We start from the raw sequence: 19,413 nt of genomic DNA, 5'->3' as shown, positions 1-19,413 counted from the left end.
TGTAACACATTTAGACGGCATATCTGCCACGATAGTGGCAGAGTAAGCCGTCCAACAAACTCTATATCAAGTCCTGTGTCTCCAAGAATAAAATACGCTTCAGAAATCTTCATATACTTCATCTCCAGTTCTCCCCCAGACATATCTCTGGACCAGCTCATAATTCAGGTCTATGTTATTTGCATTACCGCTGGCCTCTAATGTCAAAAAGCTGGACTGGCGGCCCTATGTCAATGTGAGTTTATTGGGCCTCAGTTGTATCAAGGTGTCATTTGCTTCTGGTGGCTCTACAGCCATGTATGCTAACAACTTCTTGGTCACAGTGCCCATTCCTTCTGCGATCAGTCCAGCAGGGCTACCAACTCAATCTAACACTGCCACGTCTAAGTTACACTAACACGATTTAGTCCAATGAAACCTACGTGGCTCGCTGGGAAAATTTCATATTGATGATATTTGGTCAAACCAGCTTTGCTGTAGTCATGCCCACCCTGTCATGTCTTCCCCTTCCCTCCCAAACTTCAAAATGCCTCCTGATACACCTGGATCTCCCATCCCTCTGTTGGTGAGGCTGGTAAAATCTCTTACCTTAAGTAACCATGATATGCTGCTAGCAGCATCTATAAATCACAGCCCTGACCCTTCATCTAGTACCACAGTTAAAGTCTTCAGAAATGGGGATATTGCTTACAAGGGCTTTGATCTGCCAGCTGGAAAGCACAGCTGTTATTTCCACCAGTAGTACAATGGTAATCCCTTCACCAATACACAATGGTACAATACTATTACACGATATCACACAAAAACAATTCAATATCCCAATATTTGTTACATTTATTATAAAAAGCATACATGTATCACAGTTAAAATCAATTATACATTGCCCCAAAACATGTTAAAAACACATCATTTACACAATTGTAAATCAAAATACAAATCACAACCTGTTATGAGCCCGCATAACAGAAAACCTAAATAGACAGTGCACTTTGTCATCTATTACACATCCTGCATGGCCATCAATTTATATCCGCAGTTTGTGATATGTTAGAACACAATTATATCTCCAAATAACTACGGTGGTCCCCTGGATTGTGTATGTAACTTGCGTTGACGCGTTTTGATGGTTTTTTCTTATAGAGCCATCTTTTTCAAGACAATTCATAGGCTTATATTCTTGTCGGCTCAATTCGAACCTTTATGTTTCCCTTCTTTTAGCTTGAACAAAGCTCCATGTGCTTCTTGTTAATTCAAGTCCTTGGGAGTTGTGTATTCCGTCCGCGGTGTGCAGAGTTAAGGAACGACGGAGCAGGAGTACTCCCGTATCGGCGTCAGAAAATACAGGCCGCAAGGTGGTGCTATACAAGGGAGGATTTTAATGGACCCCCGCTGCCTTTGAAAATAACAATTGAGCGACATTTCCATATTAGCAACAGCCAAAGAAGCGTGTCCACGTGAACGCAGCAAGTGTTCCTTAACTCTGCACACCGCGGACGGAATACACAACTCCCAAGGACTTGAATTAACAAGAAGCACATGGAGCTTTGTTCAAGCTAAAAGAAGGGAAACATAAAGGTTCGAATTGAGCCGACAAGAATATAAGCCTATGAATTGTCTTGAAAAAGATGGCTCTATAAGAAAAAAACATCGAAACGCGTTGACGCAAGTTACATACACAATCCAGGGGACCACCGTAGTTATTTGGAGATATCATTGTGTCTAACATATCACAAACTGCGGATATAAATTGATGGCCATGCAGGATGTGTAATAGATGACAAAGTGCACTGTCTATTTAGGTTTTCTGTTATGCGGGCTCATAACAGGTTGTGATTTGTATTTTGATTTACAATTGTGTAAATGATGTGTTTTTAACATGTTTTGGGGCAATGTATAATTGATTTTAACTGTGATACATGTATGCTTTTTATAATAAATGTAACAAATATTGGGATATTGAATTGTTTTTGTGTGATATCGTGTAATAGTATTGTACCATTGTGTATTGGTGAAGGGATTGGCATTGTACTATTGTGATTAGTACCCCTTTCCCCTAATCATACGAGGGGTCGCTCTCAGTTTGATATACAGTTATTTCCACCAGGCCAATTCAAGAGAAAATTTTGTTAAAAATATGCTCCATACTCGACTATATAAACCAATCCAGCCCAGGTAAACGTGAACTGTAGAACGGGATTTTAGACCCAGGAAATATGTAGAACAGACTTACTCTAGTTCTTGCACCATGGGCTACACAAAAGGTATAAATGACACATTTTTGACATAAAGTGCAAAATATGAAAAACACTACAGATAATAGACTTCACCCTAAAATAAAGGCGCTAACCATTCTAGTCACCAAAGTATTGAAAGACCTTAACATGACAATGCCTCAGGCCACATACAATTTAGACTGGGTCCCATCAGCCAGCAGGGCAACCAGGGTGCAGATGACAGGCTGGGTCAGACAATAGTTTTCCTCACTGAGCTAATATGCGTACATTCATGTTTACACTTATTTCACCTACTCTGTGCCCCATATCCTACCTATCTACAAGCAGCTGACCATGCACTCAAAGTTGGATACTGGCGGTTGCAACATTTAATACATTTTCCAGGTGCATTACAATGAGTGTGGCTCCATTTTGGTGTCGATCACTACAACAGATGTCAAAAACCACTTCTGTATTCTGTTATACTGACCATGCTGAAGAACACTATGCACCCTCACAATCCCAAGTGACTGCTACTCATTTGCTCCATAGAATTTGAGGAACAGTTTTACACCAGCACTCAAACCAGGAAGTGGTCCATGTTGAGAGGTAGCCCCAAGGCCGCCTTTTAGATGGAGGATCGGAGGTCCAGTAGAACCTCCACGCATCACTATGCAGGTGAGTGCAGTCACACACTGCACCTGCCTAAGGGGGATACGTGTCTCCCGCTTCAAAGTCAAGCTGATCTGCCATATTCAATGAAAGAGAACACAGGTTTCAAACCGCTGCTCTATTTCACTACCCTACTCTTGCAGGTCATGCTATAAACTTGTGAGTTCCCTCCCGCAATAAGGAGAGCACATGTTTTCATAATGTGGGGAACTTCCACATTTGCATTCAGCGCAACCAGTGAGGCCATGCATCCATTAATATAACATGGCCCCAGTGGCCTAATATTATTGTCCGGTGAGCATACAAAAATATCTAGGCAGATTTTTGGTTTGGTCCGTTACATGGCCTTTATTTTTTTGCGTGGTGTGTACACCTATGAGCTTCCACCCAAGCTTACGCAATAGAGCAGGCAAAAAAAATAAAAAAATTCTATCTTTTCTCTGCTCAGAACCTCAGCTCCCTCAGAAATTTAGTCTCTGGAGATGTCTTAATAGCGCCTGTGTCTAAATGCTATAAACAAAGGCTTTAGCCTTGCATGCAACGGATTATGATGATGTGTAAACAATGAATGCTATGTTCCATATGTTTTCTGCAGCCAGACCCACAGGCTATAAACAATGAACAGTTGCATCATGAGCTTACAGTTGTACATCAGAGAATCTGAGAGTAAGAGCGCGCTATGCAATGTTGCGCTTTAAAACATTTTGTTATGTTAGTCTCCGTAATATTACCTCACTATTAAGACTGCCTGAGTGAGCGCTCCTAATCAGATCTAATATCACTATGAAGAATGATGTGAGAACCTTCCCACTTGTCACCTTCACCATCTGCACATTTTAAAGACAATGGCTCATTATGGGGAGAACATTTGTATTACTGTTCTGTTTTTTTTTTTTTTAGCAAGTGCCTTTTGCTGTAGTTTGCAGAACATAGGGGGCACATTTACTAAACTTTCATGCAATGCAGGGAAGCAAGCAAAGTTGCTGCCCTCCGTTGTGTGAAAGGTAGAGGGCAGAAATGCTCTATATGTAAAAAGATATGGAGCATTTCTGCTCTCTCCTTGCGTTGGTGAACTGTGTGCAGCCTACCACCAACGCCGCACCCTTGCACCATAGTGCGCGGGTGCCTGCATTACAGGCAGATTTGAGGCATCTTTCTCTTTCTGTGTGTGCTTCAAAATTTAGCACCCATAGTAAGAGGAAATAGAGAGGAGAAAAAGATAGTTCTCATTGTTACGCCTCACTTGGGAAGACATAGCATTTAGACACATTCTTGGGTTAACAGTGCACCAAAATCCATGGTTGGATGCATTGGGACTCCCAAGATGAAATGTAACGTAACGCAGAACAAGCATCTGCCTTCCATTACATTTCTTTACAAAGCCACACAAGGCCCGCAAAGTAAGCCTTGCGTAGCTTTGTATAATATTACTGAAGCCTTTGCGTTGTCCTTGTGTGATGCAACAACATCGCAAAGGCTTCATACCTGTGTGCCTGAGTTTTCTCAGTAAATGCACATTCATAGAAATTGATTCCCTTACTTATTTTAGCATTTGATATCTTAATCATATTACCTATTCATTCTACGAATTGGGAGAATACCATATTCTATTTTGAGAAATATAATACATACGAAAAAAAATCCTTAATTTAAAACAAACTTTGGTTATATTAGGAGAGACTCAAACATTCCTTATCTGACTTTATGGGGAGATCAGCTCTAATGAACCCAGAGACTGTGGATTGGGCCTATTTCCTCATTCGAAAATAAGAAACCCAGCAGCAAATTCAGGGCTCTTGCTTTATTGTTAGCAAAAAGCCATGTAGGAGTGACCTGTAAACTCGACACGGAGACTAAGGGGCCAATTACGATGTCAGTCGGAAAGGCTCCGTATGGCATTTTGTACATCCGAATCCGATTCGGAAACCACCTTTCCGACTGACTCGAACACATTTCCGAACGACCGATTAAGATGGTGTACTGCTCGATTTTCCCGGCCTTCCGGTGTTGCAGGACGATCCATATGACTTCAGTCTCTTTCCATCCGAGTCTAAGGACTGGAGTAGTGAATAGGGCCTATCTATTAGACACTTGTGACACAATCCCGTGCTCCTACCCATAGCTCAGGGCCTACACACATAGCCTAGGGGATAGATTCGTTAGCCTTGAGAATAACTTGCCCTATAGTGAGGGTATTTCATAGAGCTGTGTTGAATTCAGGCCTGGTAGGCCTTAAACGGGAGAGATATTATTCCTCCACCGATGTTAGTCATGTTTATTGAATGTATAATAGACTGAAGTCAAGGGTGGAATGTACTGCCCGATTTTCCCGGCCTTCCCGTGTTAATTGAGGCCTAATGTGACTTCAGTCTCTTTCCATTCAAGTCTAAGGATTAGAGTAGTGTATAGAGCCTATTTATTAGGCACTTCAACATGATCCTGTGTTCTTCCCCATAGATCAGGGTTTGCATACATATCCTAGGGGATAGATTCGTTAGCATTAGGGGTAATATGTTCTGTAGTAAGGGTATCTAATGGAGCTGTGCTGCATTCAGGCCTGGTAGGCCTTAAACGGGAGAGACTCCATCTTTCCTCCTGCTCTGGCAGCTTGGGAAGTTTCTAGGTCATAGGCAGTGTTTTAGTTAGGAGGTGTTATTCGCTTGGAGAGAACCGGTTCGGGCCGGCCCTTATCGAAGGATTGTATTCTCCTTCATGCCGAAGACACTACAACAGGCCGGCCGGCTGGGAACGTGTCCTTGGCACGGGGAGGTACAGGAATTTGGTGGGCGGCAGGTTTCGAGCTGGAAATTTCCATGAGAGAATGCACATCTATATTAGTGAAAGTCTGAGGCAGACACGGGCACTTGCTTCTAGACCATAGGCGGCATCTGGCCGTTAGCAGAAGAGCTATTGCTTATTCCAGGGAAGACTGATGACGAACTTGAATCCAAAGAGGAGAGAGTAGCCGATGAGGACCAGGTTCCGGTGACTCGGAGAGGGAGAAGGAAGCAGACCCACAACTGCAGAGGGGTGACTTCCAGGCTAAGCCGAGGCATAGACGAGGAGGGAACCTAGATGACCATCGAGTACAGGCTATATACTATTAAGGTGCAGTCGATCCCTTTTTCTTTGAAGTGTATGACTTAATCTTCTACTTTCCTTGCAGGTTATATATGTATGATGTGTTCCGTAAATGTGCATGTGCCATTTAAATAAAGTATTTAGTTTGTTGTAAGTTAGCATGTGTTATGTGTCTTTACGTAGAAGGATAGCCTAGCCTCTCCGCCAGAGCTAATGCGACATGAACCGGGGTTAATCTGGGTCAGGTAAGTGATAACTGGATGAGGAGGAAATGAGCCCCTCAAACTAGAGAACAGGTTGTGCTCTGCTAATGGTCTTTGTGTGATCTAATATATGGTAATCCCAATTCCCCTGTCGTGTACTACGGTAATAATAGGATGAGCTCGTGCTAAGGCTGCCGAATGGGTAGGAGATTCTGGACCTAACTAAGGTCGCGAGACTTTGTGTGTCGCTGCCGACTGGGTAGGAGATTCTGGACCTAACTAAGGTCGCGAGACTTTGTGTGTCGCTGCCGAATGGGTAGGAGATTCTGGACCTAACTAAGGTCGCGAGACTTTGTGTGTCGCTGCCGAATGGGTAGGAGATTCTGGACCTAACTAAGGTCGCGAGACTTTGTGTGTCGCTACCGAATGGGTAGGAGATTCTGGACCTAACTAAGGTCGCGAGACTTTGTGTGTCGCTGCCGAATGGGTAGGAGATTCTGGACCTAACTAAGGTCGCGAGACTTTGTGTGTCGCTGCCGAATGGGTAGGAGATTCTGGGTCTGCCTAAGGCCGCGAGACTATGGTTGCTGAGATTGCGAGGCTGTGAGGTCTTTATATATATATATATAATAGGAATTCCCTGTCCTTAGGTGGTACATATATATGTGGTTATTTGGGTGTAAAAAGACCCTAGGGAGGGGGTAACGTTCTGTTTTGGGTCAGAAGGGCTCTGTAGAGCGGGTTCCACCCGATCCGAAAGCCCAAGCAGAACAGATGGTTGGCAACCTTTCAGACTTTCCAACTCGGTTCCGAACGGCATTCAGAGTAACCAAGTCAGTCGAAGCCGACCGAGCGATTACGAGGACTGATTCGGACAGTCTTTCAGAATCAGTTGTTCTGACATGGATCGGCTATCGGAACCTGACTTTGGGGGCCCTTAGCAGGCCCCCCTTCACCTGGGTGTCTCCGAAATGGGGTCCGTGGGGGTACCCCTGATTCCCCCCTTTACATGCATGCACAGTGTGGCAGGTACCATGGGGTGCCCACCACAGGGTGTACGATTTTCCGCAAGCACCCCTTTTGTTCATTGGGAGCCTGGGCAGTCGGTCGAAACACAGGCTCCCATTAAAGTTCATGGGAGTCCAACTGAACGGTGTTCGAATCCATCATAATCAGTCGGTCAGACTCCATGAATCAGATTCAGTCGGAAACCATTTGGAAACCGATTTGTTTGGAATACTTTCGAAACGGCACCGTAATCAGCCCCTAAGTGTGGTAAGACAGACATCAGTGGTGCTGAAATGGATCAACCTTATAAGCATGATGTTCCACACTAAGAAAAGAGATGACCTGATGTGGCCTGTGCTTAAGACAAGATACTGAATGCAATGTCAGTTGAGGGGATCTAACACAATTAGTACGTTTCTGAAAGGAAGAATGGTTGAAACTAATATTACTATGCATGAGGGAGAAGGATAAAGCATGAGGCCAACATCTCAAGTAAGTTAAATATAATATAATCTCAGTACCCTATTGTATACTGAACAGAGGGGTGGTTGTGCATAGGAACAGAGTTTGTTCATAGGGGGTCATTTTTCCTTTCCACAGTTATAGGTGCAGTAGAATATTGCAATGTTGGGAGCTCCATTGAAAATAATGGAGTGCTCTTGACTTCTAATGGCTGGTAGAAGCCCGGAGCTCCAACATTCCAATGTTTGACTTTTATCACGGCTGTTGCTGTGAACGAAGGCCTCTCAGAGCCCAAGGGGATTTAAAGCCCCTCGGGCTCCAAGAGGGGTTTGTTTTTACTAATTAGAACATTCTGCCCTCTAGGGGCGGAATGTTCTAATAGCCTTAGCACGCTCCCTAGGGATCTCTACTGGCCACTAAAGGTCTGCTCCTGGCCTTCAATGGCCGGTAGAGCCCGCTATGGCAGGTTCTAAGGCAGTATTGGTCAACCATTCTCTCTCCACCCATTCGGTTCAGCCTTTAAAGTTGGAGTGTGCCTTTAATGGCAGGCTCTATGTCTATATTAGATTTTGCAGGAACAAATTATACTTATGTAATTCTTAAACTGCTAGACGTTTGACCGCTTGGGATTATTTGCTTATATTATTTGTATTGTGTATTTGTATTTACCCCTTTTTTCCGTCTCCAGAATTCTACAGTCAATAATATCCTCTTCAAAGTTAATGCGTATTGCTGTGGAATGAATAACTTGGATGTTTTTCACAGTGGGGCTGTGAACGACATCAAACAGAGAAACAGAGCAAAGCTCAAATTGCCTATGGTCTCACTATTACCCATTTATAATTCTATTTGTTGGGTATGTCTCATTGCACCCTACTGGCTGCACTGGACCATGAAATGAGCTGAATGATGGAAGACTCTGCGGGTTTCAATAACAACACAAAAAATAACAGCTTTTTTCTTCTCAAGGGACATCAAAGAAAAATCAAACTCTACTGTTAATGATGTCACTCTGAACTCCAACCCCATTGCTGACAGCTAACAATGTACAATTCTATATATGGGATCTGAACATGATGTGAAGGCCCAGTTTATCATTCAGCAACCATAGTAATGAGACAGTTTTAAGAATGCCTACACCACGTGCACCAGTATAGAACACACAATAGTATTGGAAGGGGGAGGGGGAATGGTTGACAAATACTGCCTTATAGCCCGCTGTAGTGGGTACTACCGGCCATTAAAGGTCAGCTCAGGCCTTTAACAAGGGAGCGGGCATTTAATGGCTGGTAGAGCTCTCTACAGAGGGCTCTAAGGCTATTAGAACATTCCGCCCCTAGAGGGCAGAATGTTCCGATTTGTAAAACAAAGGCCTTACACAGCACAAGGGGGTTGAAATCCCCATGTACTCTGTAAGGTCTTTGTTCACAGCAACCACTGTGAACAAACATTGGAATGTTGATGCTCCGGGCTTCTACCAGCCATTAGAAGCCCAGAGCACTCCACTGTCTTCACTGGAGCGCTCAACATTCCAATGTTCTAATTAACCTAAAACCGTAAAATTACATGATCACTTTGTACAACCATAAACTGATAATGGAAATATAATTTTTGCAAACTAGAGTTGTTTGAAAGATTAGAAGCAATTTTAACATGTCTTTCCACTGGTTTGTCTTTAATACAACTCTCTGCCATAGTTGGGAACTTCTCCACATCTGTGCCACACCCTCTGAAATAACTAAATTGCCATGATGTTTTATTAGATTTCTAACTAAATAAATGTGTTTATACCTAGGCAATGAGTACTGGATCTATTCTGCTAGCACACTGGAAAGAGGTTACCCCAAACGGCTTACCAGCCTCGGATTACCTCCTGATGTGCAACACGTGGATGCGGCTTTCAACTGGAGCAAAAACAAAAAGACATACATTTTTTCGGGGGATAAATTCTGGAGGTAGGAGTTAGCAGATGTGCACTGCATTCAGACACCTAACTGATGATTATTATTGAAAATGTATTTGTACTGTATTTATTAGAAGGTTGTGATCATTACAACCTTAATGCATGGAGACTAGTATGGCTACACATGGATAAACAATTTATTTTGTATTGCTACTATATTGATGCAAGATATCAACTTGCCCAATATTGTCTTGGTTAGCAGACATGACAAAACTGTGTACTTTCGGTTCTAATTTCATAGTAACTTTGACGATATTGTGCAGTGGAAAGTTTTGAGGTAGATATTTTGCAGTCGATGTTGAGGTACTAAAGTGGAGCTTCATATGTCCTCCTTGGTTGTGGAGAGTTGAAACCAAAGAGCGATTTTGATGCTGCTGATATGGCTAGTCACCACTGTAGTATCTTCTCAAACATCAATTGCATGAGGAGTAAATAATGTGCTAAAACACACATGGAAAGATCGTGTTAACTACAAGGTGCTTTTGTCATGTGTGGCATTTAAAATCATGCCCTGAATTTATGATCACATGCTTGAATGAAAGTCATATGGAGACATTTTTTGGCGTGTGTGCTTCTACCCTGTGAGACAATATTAAATCCCAGCTTTTCTTTCGAAGGTTGGGTCAATAAGGCAGAGTTAATGATTTAAGAAAAAAAATAGTTTTAAATATTTCAAGATATTTTTCAAATTAATGGAGTATTTGCTTATCTATCTGTTTTCAAACAGGAGGCTCAAAATCTAGGAGTAGAACATAGTCAAGCAATGCCCAAGTTCCTGTTGTTTATTTGGTTTTCCATTCCTATGTATTTTCAGCATATGGGGGCAGTTCCATAATTCTGTTACTCTTCACATTTATTGTGTTCTGTGGTGATATTTGGTCTCTGGAGGTTTTAGCACAATATATTTTTCACTCTATTGCTTGCCATTGCTTCTCCTACCCTCCAAAGCTCGATCCCTCATTTTCTCTGTTTCCTAGTCACTTGTTTGTCCCTCCTGTTCCCAGACCTGTAATTATGTAAAAGATACTGTTATTAGTTTTCCTCCGTTGCCTTTCTTTGCTGCACACAGATGCTAGTTATCGATGGCATTTAACCAAGTTCTTTGTTCTTCTGTTCCATCGTTAGTTTTTCTGCCAACCTTACCTTCTTAATGTTGATTCACTTGGTATGTTTCAAATTATACATTATTTGTGGTTGTATCTTTTTATGACAGAGGTTTTGGGGTGTTGTTTTTCTTATTTAGTTGAATAGGTTTGACTGGTATAAAAATTAATTAATTAGAAATGCTTGTTGAAGTTTTGTATTTTCTATTAGAAATAACCAGTTTAAAGCAAATTCGGTGAATACGTAGATCAATGTTTTTCACTAGTACTGACCCAAACCCTGCATCCAGCCCTTAGGATCAAGCTGGAGTTATAGTCAAATGGCCACTAAGCTGAGAGGACAACCCTGGTACATTTCTCTAGTTGTTTAAGAGCATAGTTTTCCTTCACAATAATACAAATCAGCTGTACCTACAACCTTTGCAGGTGTGAAGTAACATAGTAAAGTTAGTTCCTTGTGAATGGTCCCAAATACATGTTGTACTAAATTCGCCACAGTTGTTGCCAAAATCAAAATACTTGTCTTGTGAGTTTGTTAGAATCTCACTATATCTTTATGTGACCTGTAACTCAGCTCGATCATGTAACATGTGACAAAACAGGAGTGACCCTGCGCACCAAACCTGCTCCTTCAAGAAGTAGGAGAACTCACATGATAGTGGATGATAATCCAGAAAAGGCAGTGACGCTTGGCAGGAGGGAGAAGAATCGCAAGGTTGAAAGCACCCAAAGGGGCCTGCAACATCCTGAAGGGCAGCAGGAGCAAAAAGAAGAGAGCCAAATACTTTGTAAATAAAAACAAAAGAGGTAGGAAATGGAGTGTTAAGCCGGTGGCACAGTGAAGTCATGATGTAGGAGGAAAAAATGGGGAGTGTACACAGGAGCATCCCATACGAGGTACACTGCACAGATGTCATGTAGTGTTGGCCCTGCGGTAGCATCAGGAATCAATGCAGCTTAGTTATGGCCACCTTGCAGTACATAAAGGAGGGGGTTTTGCAGGTATGCAATGGTCATGGTGAAAAACAAACTAGTTAACTAATTCACCTAAGTAACTAGCCTGTTAGAATAACCACAGTAAGATACAAAATGCTGTAATGCAGTTCCCCACAGACTTTAAACGAAGTTCAGCCCTGGGTAGCACCTCAAACCTCATTCCTATATACTCTTTGAGCATGAAACCTCCTGAGTCCCCTTAGGGCATCCCATAGACGGACTCTAAGATGCGGAGGCCAAATTAGAAGATTCCAACAGATTCAGACTTTACAGTCACTCTGAGACAGAGATCCCAGAGATGCAGCAGGAGATGTACAATTTAGATCTCAGAAGAACAATGGCCAAATCTGCGATAACAACGTACGGTTTCGACATAAAACTAAAATCACAGATGTGCAACCCAAAATAGGAAACAAAGTGATGAATTTGGTGAGGTACACATGGTAAGATGCATTAAAAGGCGATCTGAATATATAAGGGTAAAGTAAAGGCAATCTGCTTTTAGATAAAAGAAAGTGGAGGTGTTAGCAATCCCATGAGACCTCTACATCTACTTCTACCTAACCATACGACAAGATGTAAGCAGCTTACCTTCTGTGGCTACAAACTCTATTGCCAACCTAGAGGCCGAATTCAATCTCGTCCGAAAAGCATTCCGACCGAATCGGTTCCGGAATGCTTTCCGGACGACTCGGATAGGGGGGAGTTCGACCGAGCGATTTGGATACATCCAGATGCTTCCGGATATGATTTGGTCAGACACCCATTGACTTCAATGGGAGCCTGTGTTCCGCACAAGGACACAGGCTCCCATTGAAGAAAGGGGTGGCAGGGGAAAATCGTGCACCCTGTGGCAGGCACCCCATGGTGCCTAACACACTGTGCATGGTTGGAAAGGGGGGAATCATTGTGTACCCCCATGGGCCCGATTTTGACGACCCCGGGTGAAGGGGTGTCTGCTATGGGCCCCCAAAGACAGATTCCATCAGCCGTTTCATTCTGGGCAAGCTGAATTGGAATGGCTGTCCGAATCCGTCATGGTAATCGCTCGCTCGGTAACCGTGTCGATAGAGCTGTACCAATCAGCTCCGAAAGGCTTGACCTGTACGAATGCCTTTCGGAACAGATTCGGACAGCCAGAAAGGTTTCGGGCATCGTAATTGGTTGTTCGGAACTGGGTACGATTCAGTCAGAAACAAGGGTTTCGAATCAGATTCGGCAAACCTGAATCAGATTCAGAGCCTTTCCGAACTGGATCGTAATCGACACCCAAGAAGGGTAGATCAGGGCTATTGTTGTTGCTTCAGAAACAATTCAGAAATTGCATTTTAACGTGGTTTAATAAGCAGTCATCTAGACGTGTAGTTGTTTCATTTTAGGTGAAAGTATAAACTGCCCTAGAAAACGTAACATTGAAAATATTTCCAAAATCGGAGGAAATTAATTCCAAATGTTGAGCAACCCTTCTATGATACAGCCGATCTATTAACTATTTTAATTGTGTGTCACTATATATTTTTTTTAATCTACATTTAAAATGTCTACAGGTATAATGAAGTGAAGAAGAAAATGGACCCTGGTTTCCCTAAGTTAATTTCCGATGCTTGGAATGGTATTCCAGATAATTTAGATGCAGTCCTGGATCACAACGGAAGTGGTAAGCTGAAATTTGGTTTGACATCATAAGTTGCTTTTTAGTTGTAAAGAAAACAGCCTGTCTCTGTGGTTCATGGAGGTAGTTCAAGTGGTTACTAAGCAGGTAGACAGCTTCACACTATACAAGAAGGCAATTGTTATAGTGAAATATAAAGTATCTTTCATTTTCTTTCTATAAAAATAAATTCAGTAGCTAGACTTCTTTTTCATAAAAACAATTTGGTTTACTATCATGCAGCATGATCAAGTACTTCATATTTAAGGTACATATAGATGAAGATCCAAATTACCTAATGAACCACCAATGCCCAATCACACATGTTAAGCCTGCTTTCGAGTTTGAGAATAACCACAATGTAATAAATGGAAAACCTTCAAGATGTGAAGGTTGCATCACCCAGATGTGTGCAGGCAGAAATCTGACTGGCAATCACCTCGAGCTTTGCAGTCTAAACGATTGTCATGATTTACATGTGGTAGTAGCAACACTGCATTAGCAGGAAGTAGGTAAGTGGATCCGCATTGGAAAGCAGGTATTTGTCCTCCTTTTACAATGTTCACTGTCATGCCTTTTATCTAGGTCTCCTTTTCAGGTTCATCCTCAGAGGAGTCTTTATTTGCAACAACAAAAAATAAAGCAGTAGGGATTATGGCAAACACAGGAACTGATGGGCCTAGGAAACTATAAGGACAGTGTATGCCCTAGACATATTTATAGCTCTTCATCGGTAAGGCGCTACAATTTAGTTAACATTGCAAACTCTTGGGCAACAGTATTCAATGGGCATGAAATCATGAGTTATTGAGATTGGCAGCAGTCTTTTGGTCTTAATATTTTACTGAGTTCTTATTTTGCAATCTTCATCTAATTAAATTGAAAATACAATGAAAGATACCACCAAGTTTCAAGTGTGCAATGATATGTCCAACCTTTGTGCTGGATCCTCCATTTTTGAAGGTCCAAGTGTGAACACCTCAGTGGATTTCGGCTTAGATAGCTAACAAGCCAAAAATCTCACGAAGTCTGAACACTATCCCATAAGCAAAATGGTACTCCCAACCCCCAATATGTGTTGGTTAAAGATACTAATTTCATAGGGATGTGGACAGACTTAACACCACCCATTCATTCTGAGCAGGGTCAAGCTGTCAACGGGCAGAAACGTCCAAGAAGTCGATCTGGTGTTGGTCAATATTTTGTTTTCTTGCAGGCACTGCCTAATTTTGGAGGACATGTGGTAACAAGATAGGGATAAAATGCTATACCAGCTCTGACACACAACCCCAGGGGGTCCAAGAAAGACAGAAATACTGAGATGGTGTTAAAACTATGCAAAGAATCAGCATTTTGTGATGGAAGTTCTATCTCTTCTCACAAAGGACACCATTTATGCACCACACAATATCCATATAAATTCATGATCATACTCACTGATGGGGAAGTATGGAGGCCCAGTTGTGTGAAACTACAAGGGTTGCTATTAGATACTTCTCCTCAATGGAGGGGCTTAACACAGGCACCTGCAGCCTCTTTGGGGCAGAGGGACCCCAGTCCCTCAGGGGACCCCAATACAACCAAAACCAATGAATCTCTGTGAGATTTGGGAGACTAAGGGGCCCCTCATCTCATTCTGTTGGGAGGACCCATCATTTTGCATTATACCACTTCTTCACAGCACAAGTATTAAGGTCTGTGCCCATGCTGATCAACCAATTTCCACCAAATGTTAGTTTTGCCACAGCTTGTGAGGGTCAGCAGTTAGCACTCATTATACCTGTAACTTCCTCAAGACTTTTCTTGTCATTCTTTCTCTTGAACTATTTTCCTTGAGTTCCCTTTATATTGAACTTTGAAAAACAAAGTAAGGAGGAATTTAGGCTGCGTAGGTTTAAGCCTATGAGTTGCAGGCATTTTCCTCTTTTTTGGATGCCGAGAATCTCCAGCAAACCACCCTGCAAGTTTACCTAAGCCGTAGACTTCCAATAATACTTCTAATGCCCTGCAATATTCGTTCTGATAGTAAGCTATGTAGACAATCCGCAGATACAAGTACGGTATAAGTGTGCATTTGAAAGATTTAATATTTTTGACCACATTTATTTAGTTTATTAACCATGTTCCCAAGTATTAAAAATAATTCAATAATTATGTCAATGAGCATGATAAGTCTACAAAGTGTTTTTATATTTCTAAAATATTCATATAAACACCAATAGCTGCCTTGGGTGATGATTGTGTTTCCATTTGCATTTCCTTTCAAATTAATTTACGAGGGCAGCAATGTTTGCAGTTGAATAAACTTCGGATGGCTGCTGTCTTTCTTTTATGCTATCTAAAATAATATTTCTACTTTCACAGGCTTTTCATACTTCTTCAAGGACTGGTACTATATGAAAGTTGAAGATATAAGCTTGAAGATTGTAAAATTTGGTGATGTGAAAAGTGACTGGCTGGGTTGCTGAACTTTATAAAGGGCTCATAAAACAACATTTACTTCCTTTTTTATATTCTTTATCTGTAATTAAAGATTGATTGTAATGCTGTTAAATGAACCAGTCTGGCACTGGTACCTGGTAACTTAGTATCAGTACTCTACAATATCTTTCATAAAGTAATTTTAAAACGTATTAAAAAAAAGTGTGCCTTCTATGAAGAGATGTGTTGGCATAAGGCTTGCAAATTTGTATTTTTTCAATCCATTTCCTAAAAATATAAGAACTTCCAGGTTGAAGTATAAATCCAGAGATTAAAGTTAAATATAGCTATCACTATGTAGCTGAAGATAGGCAGCTTAATGATCTTGCAACTAATACAAAGAAAGTTCTGATCGGCCCATGCATTTTTCTGTTTTTTTTAAAGTGAGCAATAATGTGGAAACTATAAATCAACTAAGCAGCTCTTCAAAACAGCTGCATGTAGAAATTGTGTAAAGCAAGCTCTTACAAACTGCTGCTTTAACGTGTGAGCTTATAGGTTGTAAGGGAATCTATTTTGCATGTTAAATTTGTTTCTCTCTTTGATTACATGTTTCTGCTGGAAGGGGGTTTGGCACACTGTGGAATAATTAAAATAAGGAGGGTCTTTTAGAAAGAGGTGGACAGAAGTTCAGTTTGGTAATACGGTAAGGAGGGTCTTTTAGGAGGGGTGGGAAGTAGGACAGTATTTCATTAAAATATGGAGGGCCTTTTAACAACCTTAGTCAGAGCCTTTATTGTACCAATGGTACTGAACCCAGTTTTTGTCATCCCTGATGCATGTGGTTTGCAGAGGTGCTCAGGCTTTTAGTCTCAATTATATGCTGGAGAGCCATGGCTAGAGAGACCAGCCTCGAGTAATTGATTCCTGATCCTGGATGATGTAGTGGAACTACTGCTGCCTACAGCTGTCTGAAATAGGGACAAAGAGACCCATTGATTTCAATGAGAAGTCAAAACACCTGTAAAATCTCAAATAGAAATTTTAAAAAATGTGGTTCTGTGCTTAGGGGAAGTTATCCCATTTTGTAAAAGTGAAAGGTCTAGTGTTTTGTTTATGAACATTTAGAAATTCTTTGTTTTCTATTGGCGAGTGCTGTGAGATTTGTTTATAATATAGGAGGATTTGCAAAAAATGCAGTCACTGAAAACACTCCTGAAATCTAAACCTGTAAATGATTGAGTTGGTGTTACAAGAATCTAGTAACAGTCCAGCAAACTTGCACCATCAAATCATAAATGTTTACAAATAACCACAAAAATATGATGACAAGTAAATAAACTTTGGGCATCATTTTTAAAGATGAAAAGATAGCTTAGGTTTTTTTCTCACATAATTTATACTGTACAAATATACACACTACTTCTGTGCCATATATCACCTGTGCTTTCCACAAGAAAAACTACACCAAATGTTGATGTTCACAGTGGGGCATCTCCAAAGACTTCGTACTTCAGAACAGTGGGATCATTAATATTTGTCTAGGTACAGACCTAGACCTAGTATTTGTATGGGTTTGTACTTTTTAAAATCCGTAATAAATATATCTGTTTTATTTAATACAGGATAGTGATAGTGAAGTGCATTTTGGTGAGACTGATAAACACAATAGGATTTCACACCATTTTCTTTTGTGCGGTTGTTAATCAGCTAGTACATAACTACTATGGAACTTGTTTCAGCACAAAGATAGTCAGACACAGTAAACCACAACCATTTGCATGGCAGTAAGAAATATATTGAAATGCAATTTGCTCACCAGTATTGGGCATTATTGGGTTAAGATGCCTCCATTCTATTTCCCACTCTTGCCAACAATTCTTATATCTTGGAGGAGATAGCTACCATCTGGTACTTACAGAGTGATTAAACAGTACCCAACATAAGTTTTCAAAATAAGATGTTTTCATTTACTCTATTTCATTCTCCATATTTGGCTACAAACGTTGTTCCATATGCCATACTGAGACAGCTGAATTATGCTTGGTCCTCCAATTTACAAAGAAAACTTTAGTGAAGTAGCCAGAAATCAGCAAATGTTATCATCAACAAAAATGACTTGTATTAACTATACTTCCATCTGTTAGCTTGTAAGTATACAACCGTAATGTTGTATTTCACAACAAATGTAATCTAGTAAATGTGTATCAAAAACTGACTTTAGTAATAACAATGCAATACAACTCTTCACTAGTCAACGGAAATCAAGTCAACCCAGGTAAGAAATGTCACCATTCCAGATTTTACACACATTTGAATGAATGGTGCAAGTAAGAAGTGTCCGCGTTACACAAAGCTAAATAGGCGGTGCGTATCTCACCAGTCTACATAACAAAATAGGACGGAAAGGTATAGTTTGTCTTTGAATATGAACTTCTAATATGAAGTGCATTAATTTATATTGAGGCTGCATAAATGTTTTCTTTTAAAGTACTTTTTTTAAAAAAAATAAGAAACCTTACTTAATTTAGCAGTGTGCCTAGAGAACTAGGTTAGAGTACCCAACATAAGTTTTCAAAATAAGATGTTTTCATTTACTCTATTTCATTCTCCATATTTGGCTACAAACGTTGTTCCATATGCCATACTGAGACAGCTGAATTATGCTTGGTCCTCCAATTTACAAAGAAAACTTTAGTGAAGTAGCCAGAAATCAGCAAATGTTATCATCAACAAAAATGACTTGTATTAACTATACTTCCATCTGTTAGCTTGTAAGTATACAACCGTAATGTTGTATTTCACAACAAATGTAATCTAGTAAATGTGTATCAAAAACTGACTTTAGTAATAACAATGCAATACAACTCTTCACTAGTCAACGGAAATCAAGTCAACCCAGGTAAGAAATGTCACCATTCCAGATTTTACACACATTTGAATGAATGGTGCAAGTAAGAAGTGTCCGCGTTACACAAAGCTAAATAGGCGGTGCGTATCTCACCAGTCTACATAACAAAATAGGACGGAAAGGTATAGTTTGTCTTTGAATATGAACTTCCAATATGAAGTGCATTAATTTATATTGAGGCTGCATAAATGTTTTCTTTTAAAGTACTTTTTAAAAAAAAAATAAGAAACCTTACTTAATTTAGCAGTGTGCCTAGAGAACTAGGTTACACTTTTCTGTATTTGAAAGTTTAGATAGATATGTAAAAGAAAGCAATATCTCAACACATAAATGTCAGGTTTATCTATATTGATTGTTAGTGTTGGTCCCTTGTTTGTGACAGTATAGAACACTAAGATATTTTTTTATCCGGAAAATCAAGCTATAACTGAAATGTAGTCGACTTAAAAACATATACCTGTCCCTTACTCTGCAAGCGTTCAATGTCAACAGTTGAAAAATAAATTAATTACTGTCTAAACTAGTCATGTTTTTCTAACCTTATTAAGTTATGACTCAGTGTGACTCATTTTTAAGATTGTTACGGCGGCTAATTAATTTGTTATTAATTATATTTACTGTTGTTTTAACACACTCATATGACCAAGGATGCTCTACACAGTGCAGGAACATTAAGAAGGAAGGGGAGGAAAGCAACTGGAAAATTAAAGTCAGAAGTAAAGTATTGTA

The 19,413-nt window shown here is 40.5% G+C and overlaps 1 protein-coding gene across 1 annotated transcript in view; it reads left to right on the top strand.

Moving 5' to 3' along the window:
- The window catches only part of MMP2 (matrix metallopeptidase 2), a 181,736-nt gene extending 162,529 nt beyond the window's left edge, over positions 1 to 19,207 (top strand). The window contains exons 11-13 of the mRNA XM_085636921.1: positions 9,435 to 9,594; positions 13,249 to 13,358; positions 15,717 to 19,207. Coding sequence (XP_085493047.1) covers positions 9,435 to 9,594; positions 13,249 to 13,358; positions 15,717 to 15,820 — 374 coding nt within the window. The 3' untranslated portion in view covers positions 15,821 to 19,207. The remainder of the gene's footprint in view (positions 1 to 9,434; positions 9,595 to 13,248; positions 13,359 to 15,716) is intronic.
- Positions 19,208 to 19,413: the final 206 nt, after the last annotated feature.

The sequence above is a fragment of the Triturus cristatus genome, chromosome 12 (genome assembly GCF_964204655.1).
Source record: "Triturus cristatus chromosome 12, aTriCri1.1, whole genome shotgun sequence".
Taxonomy (NCBI): Eukaryota; Metazoa; Chordata; class Amphibia; order Caudata; family Salamandridae; genus Triturus; species Triturus cristatus.
This window is presented reverse-complemented; position numbering and strand designations above follow the sequence as displayed.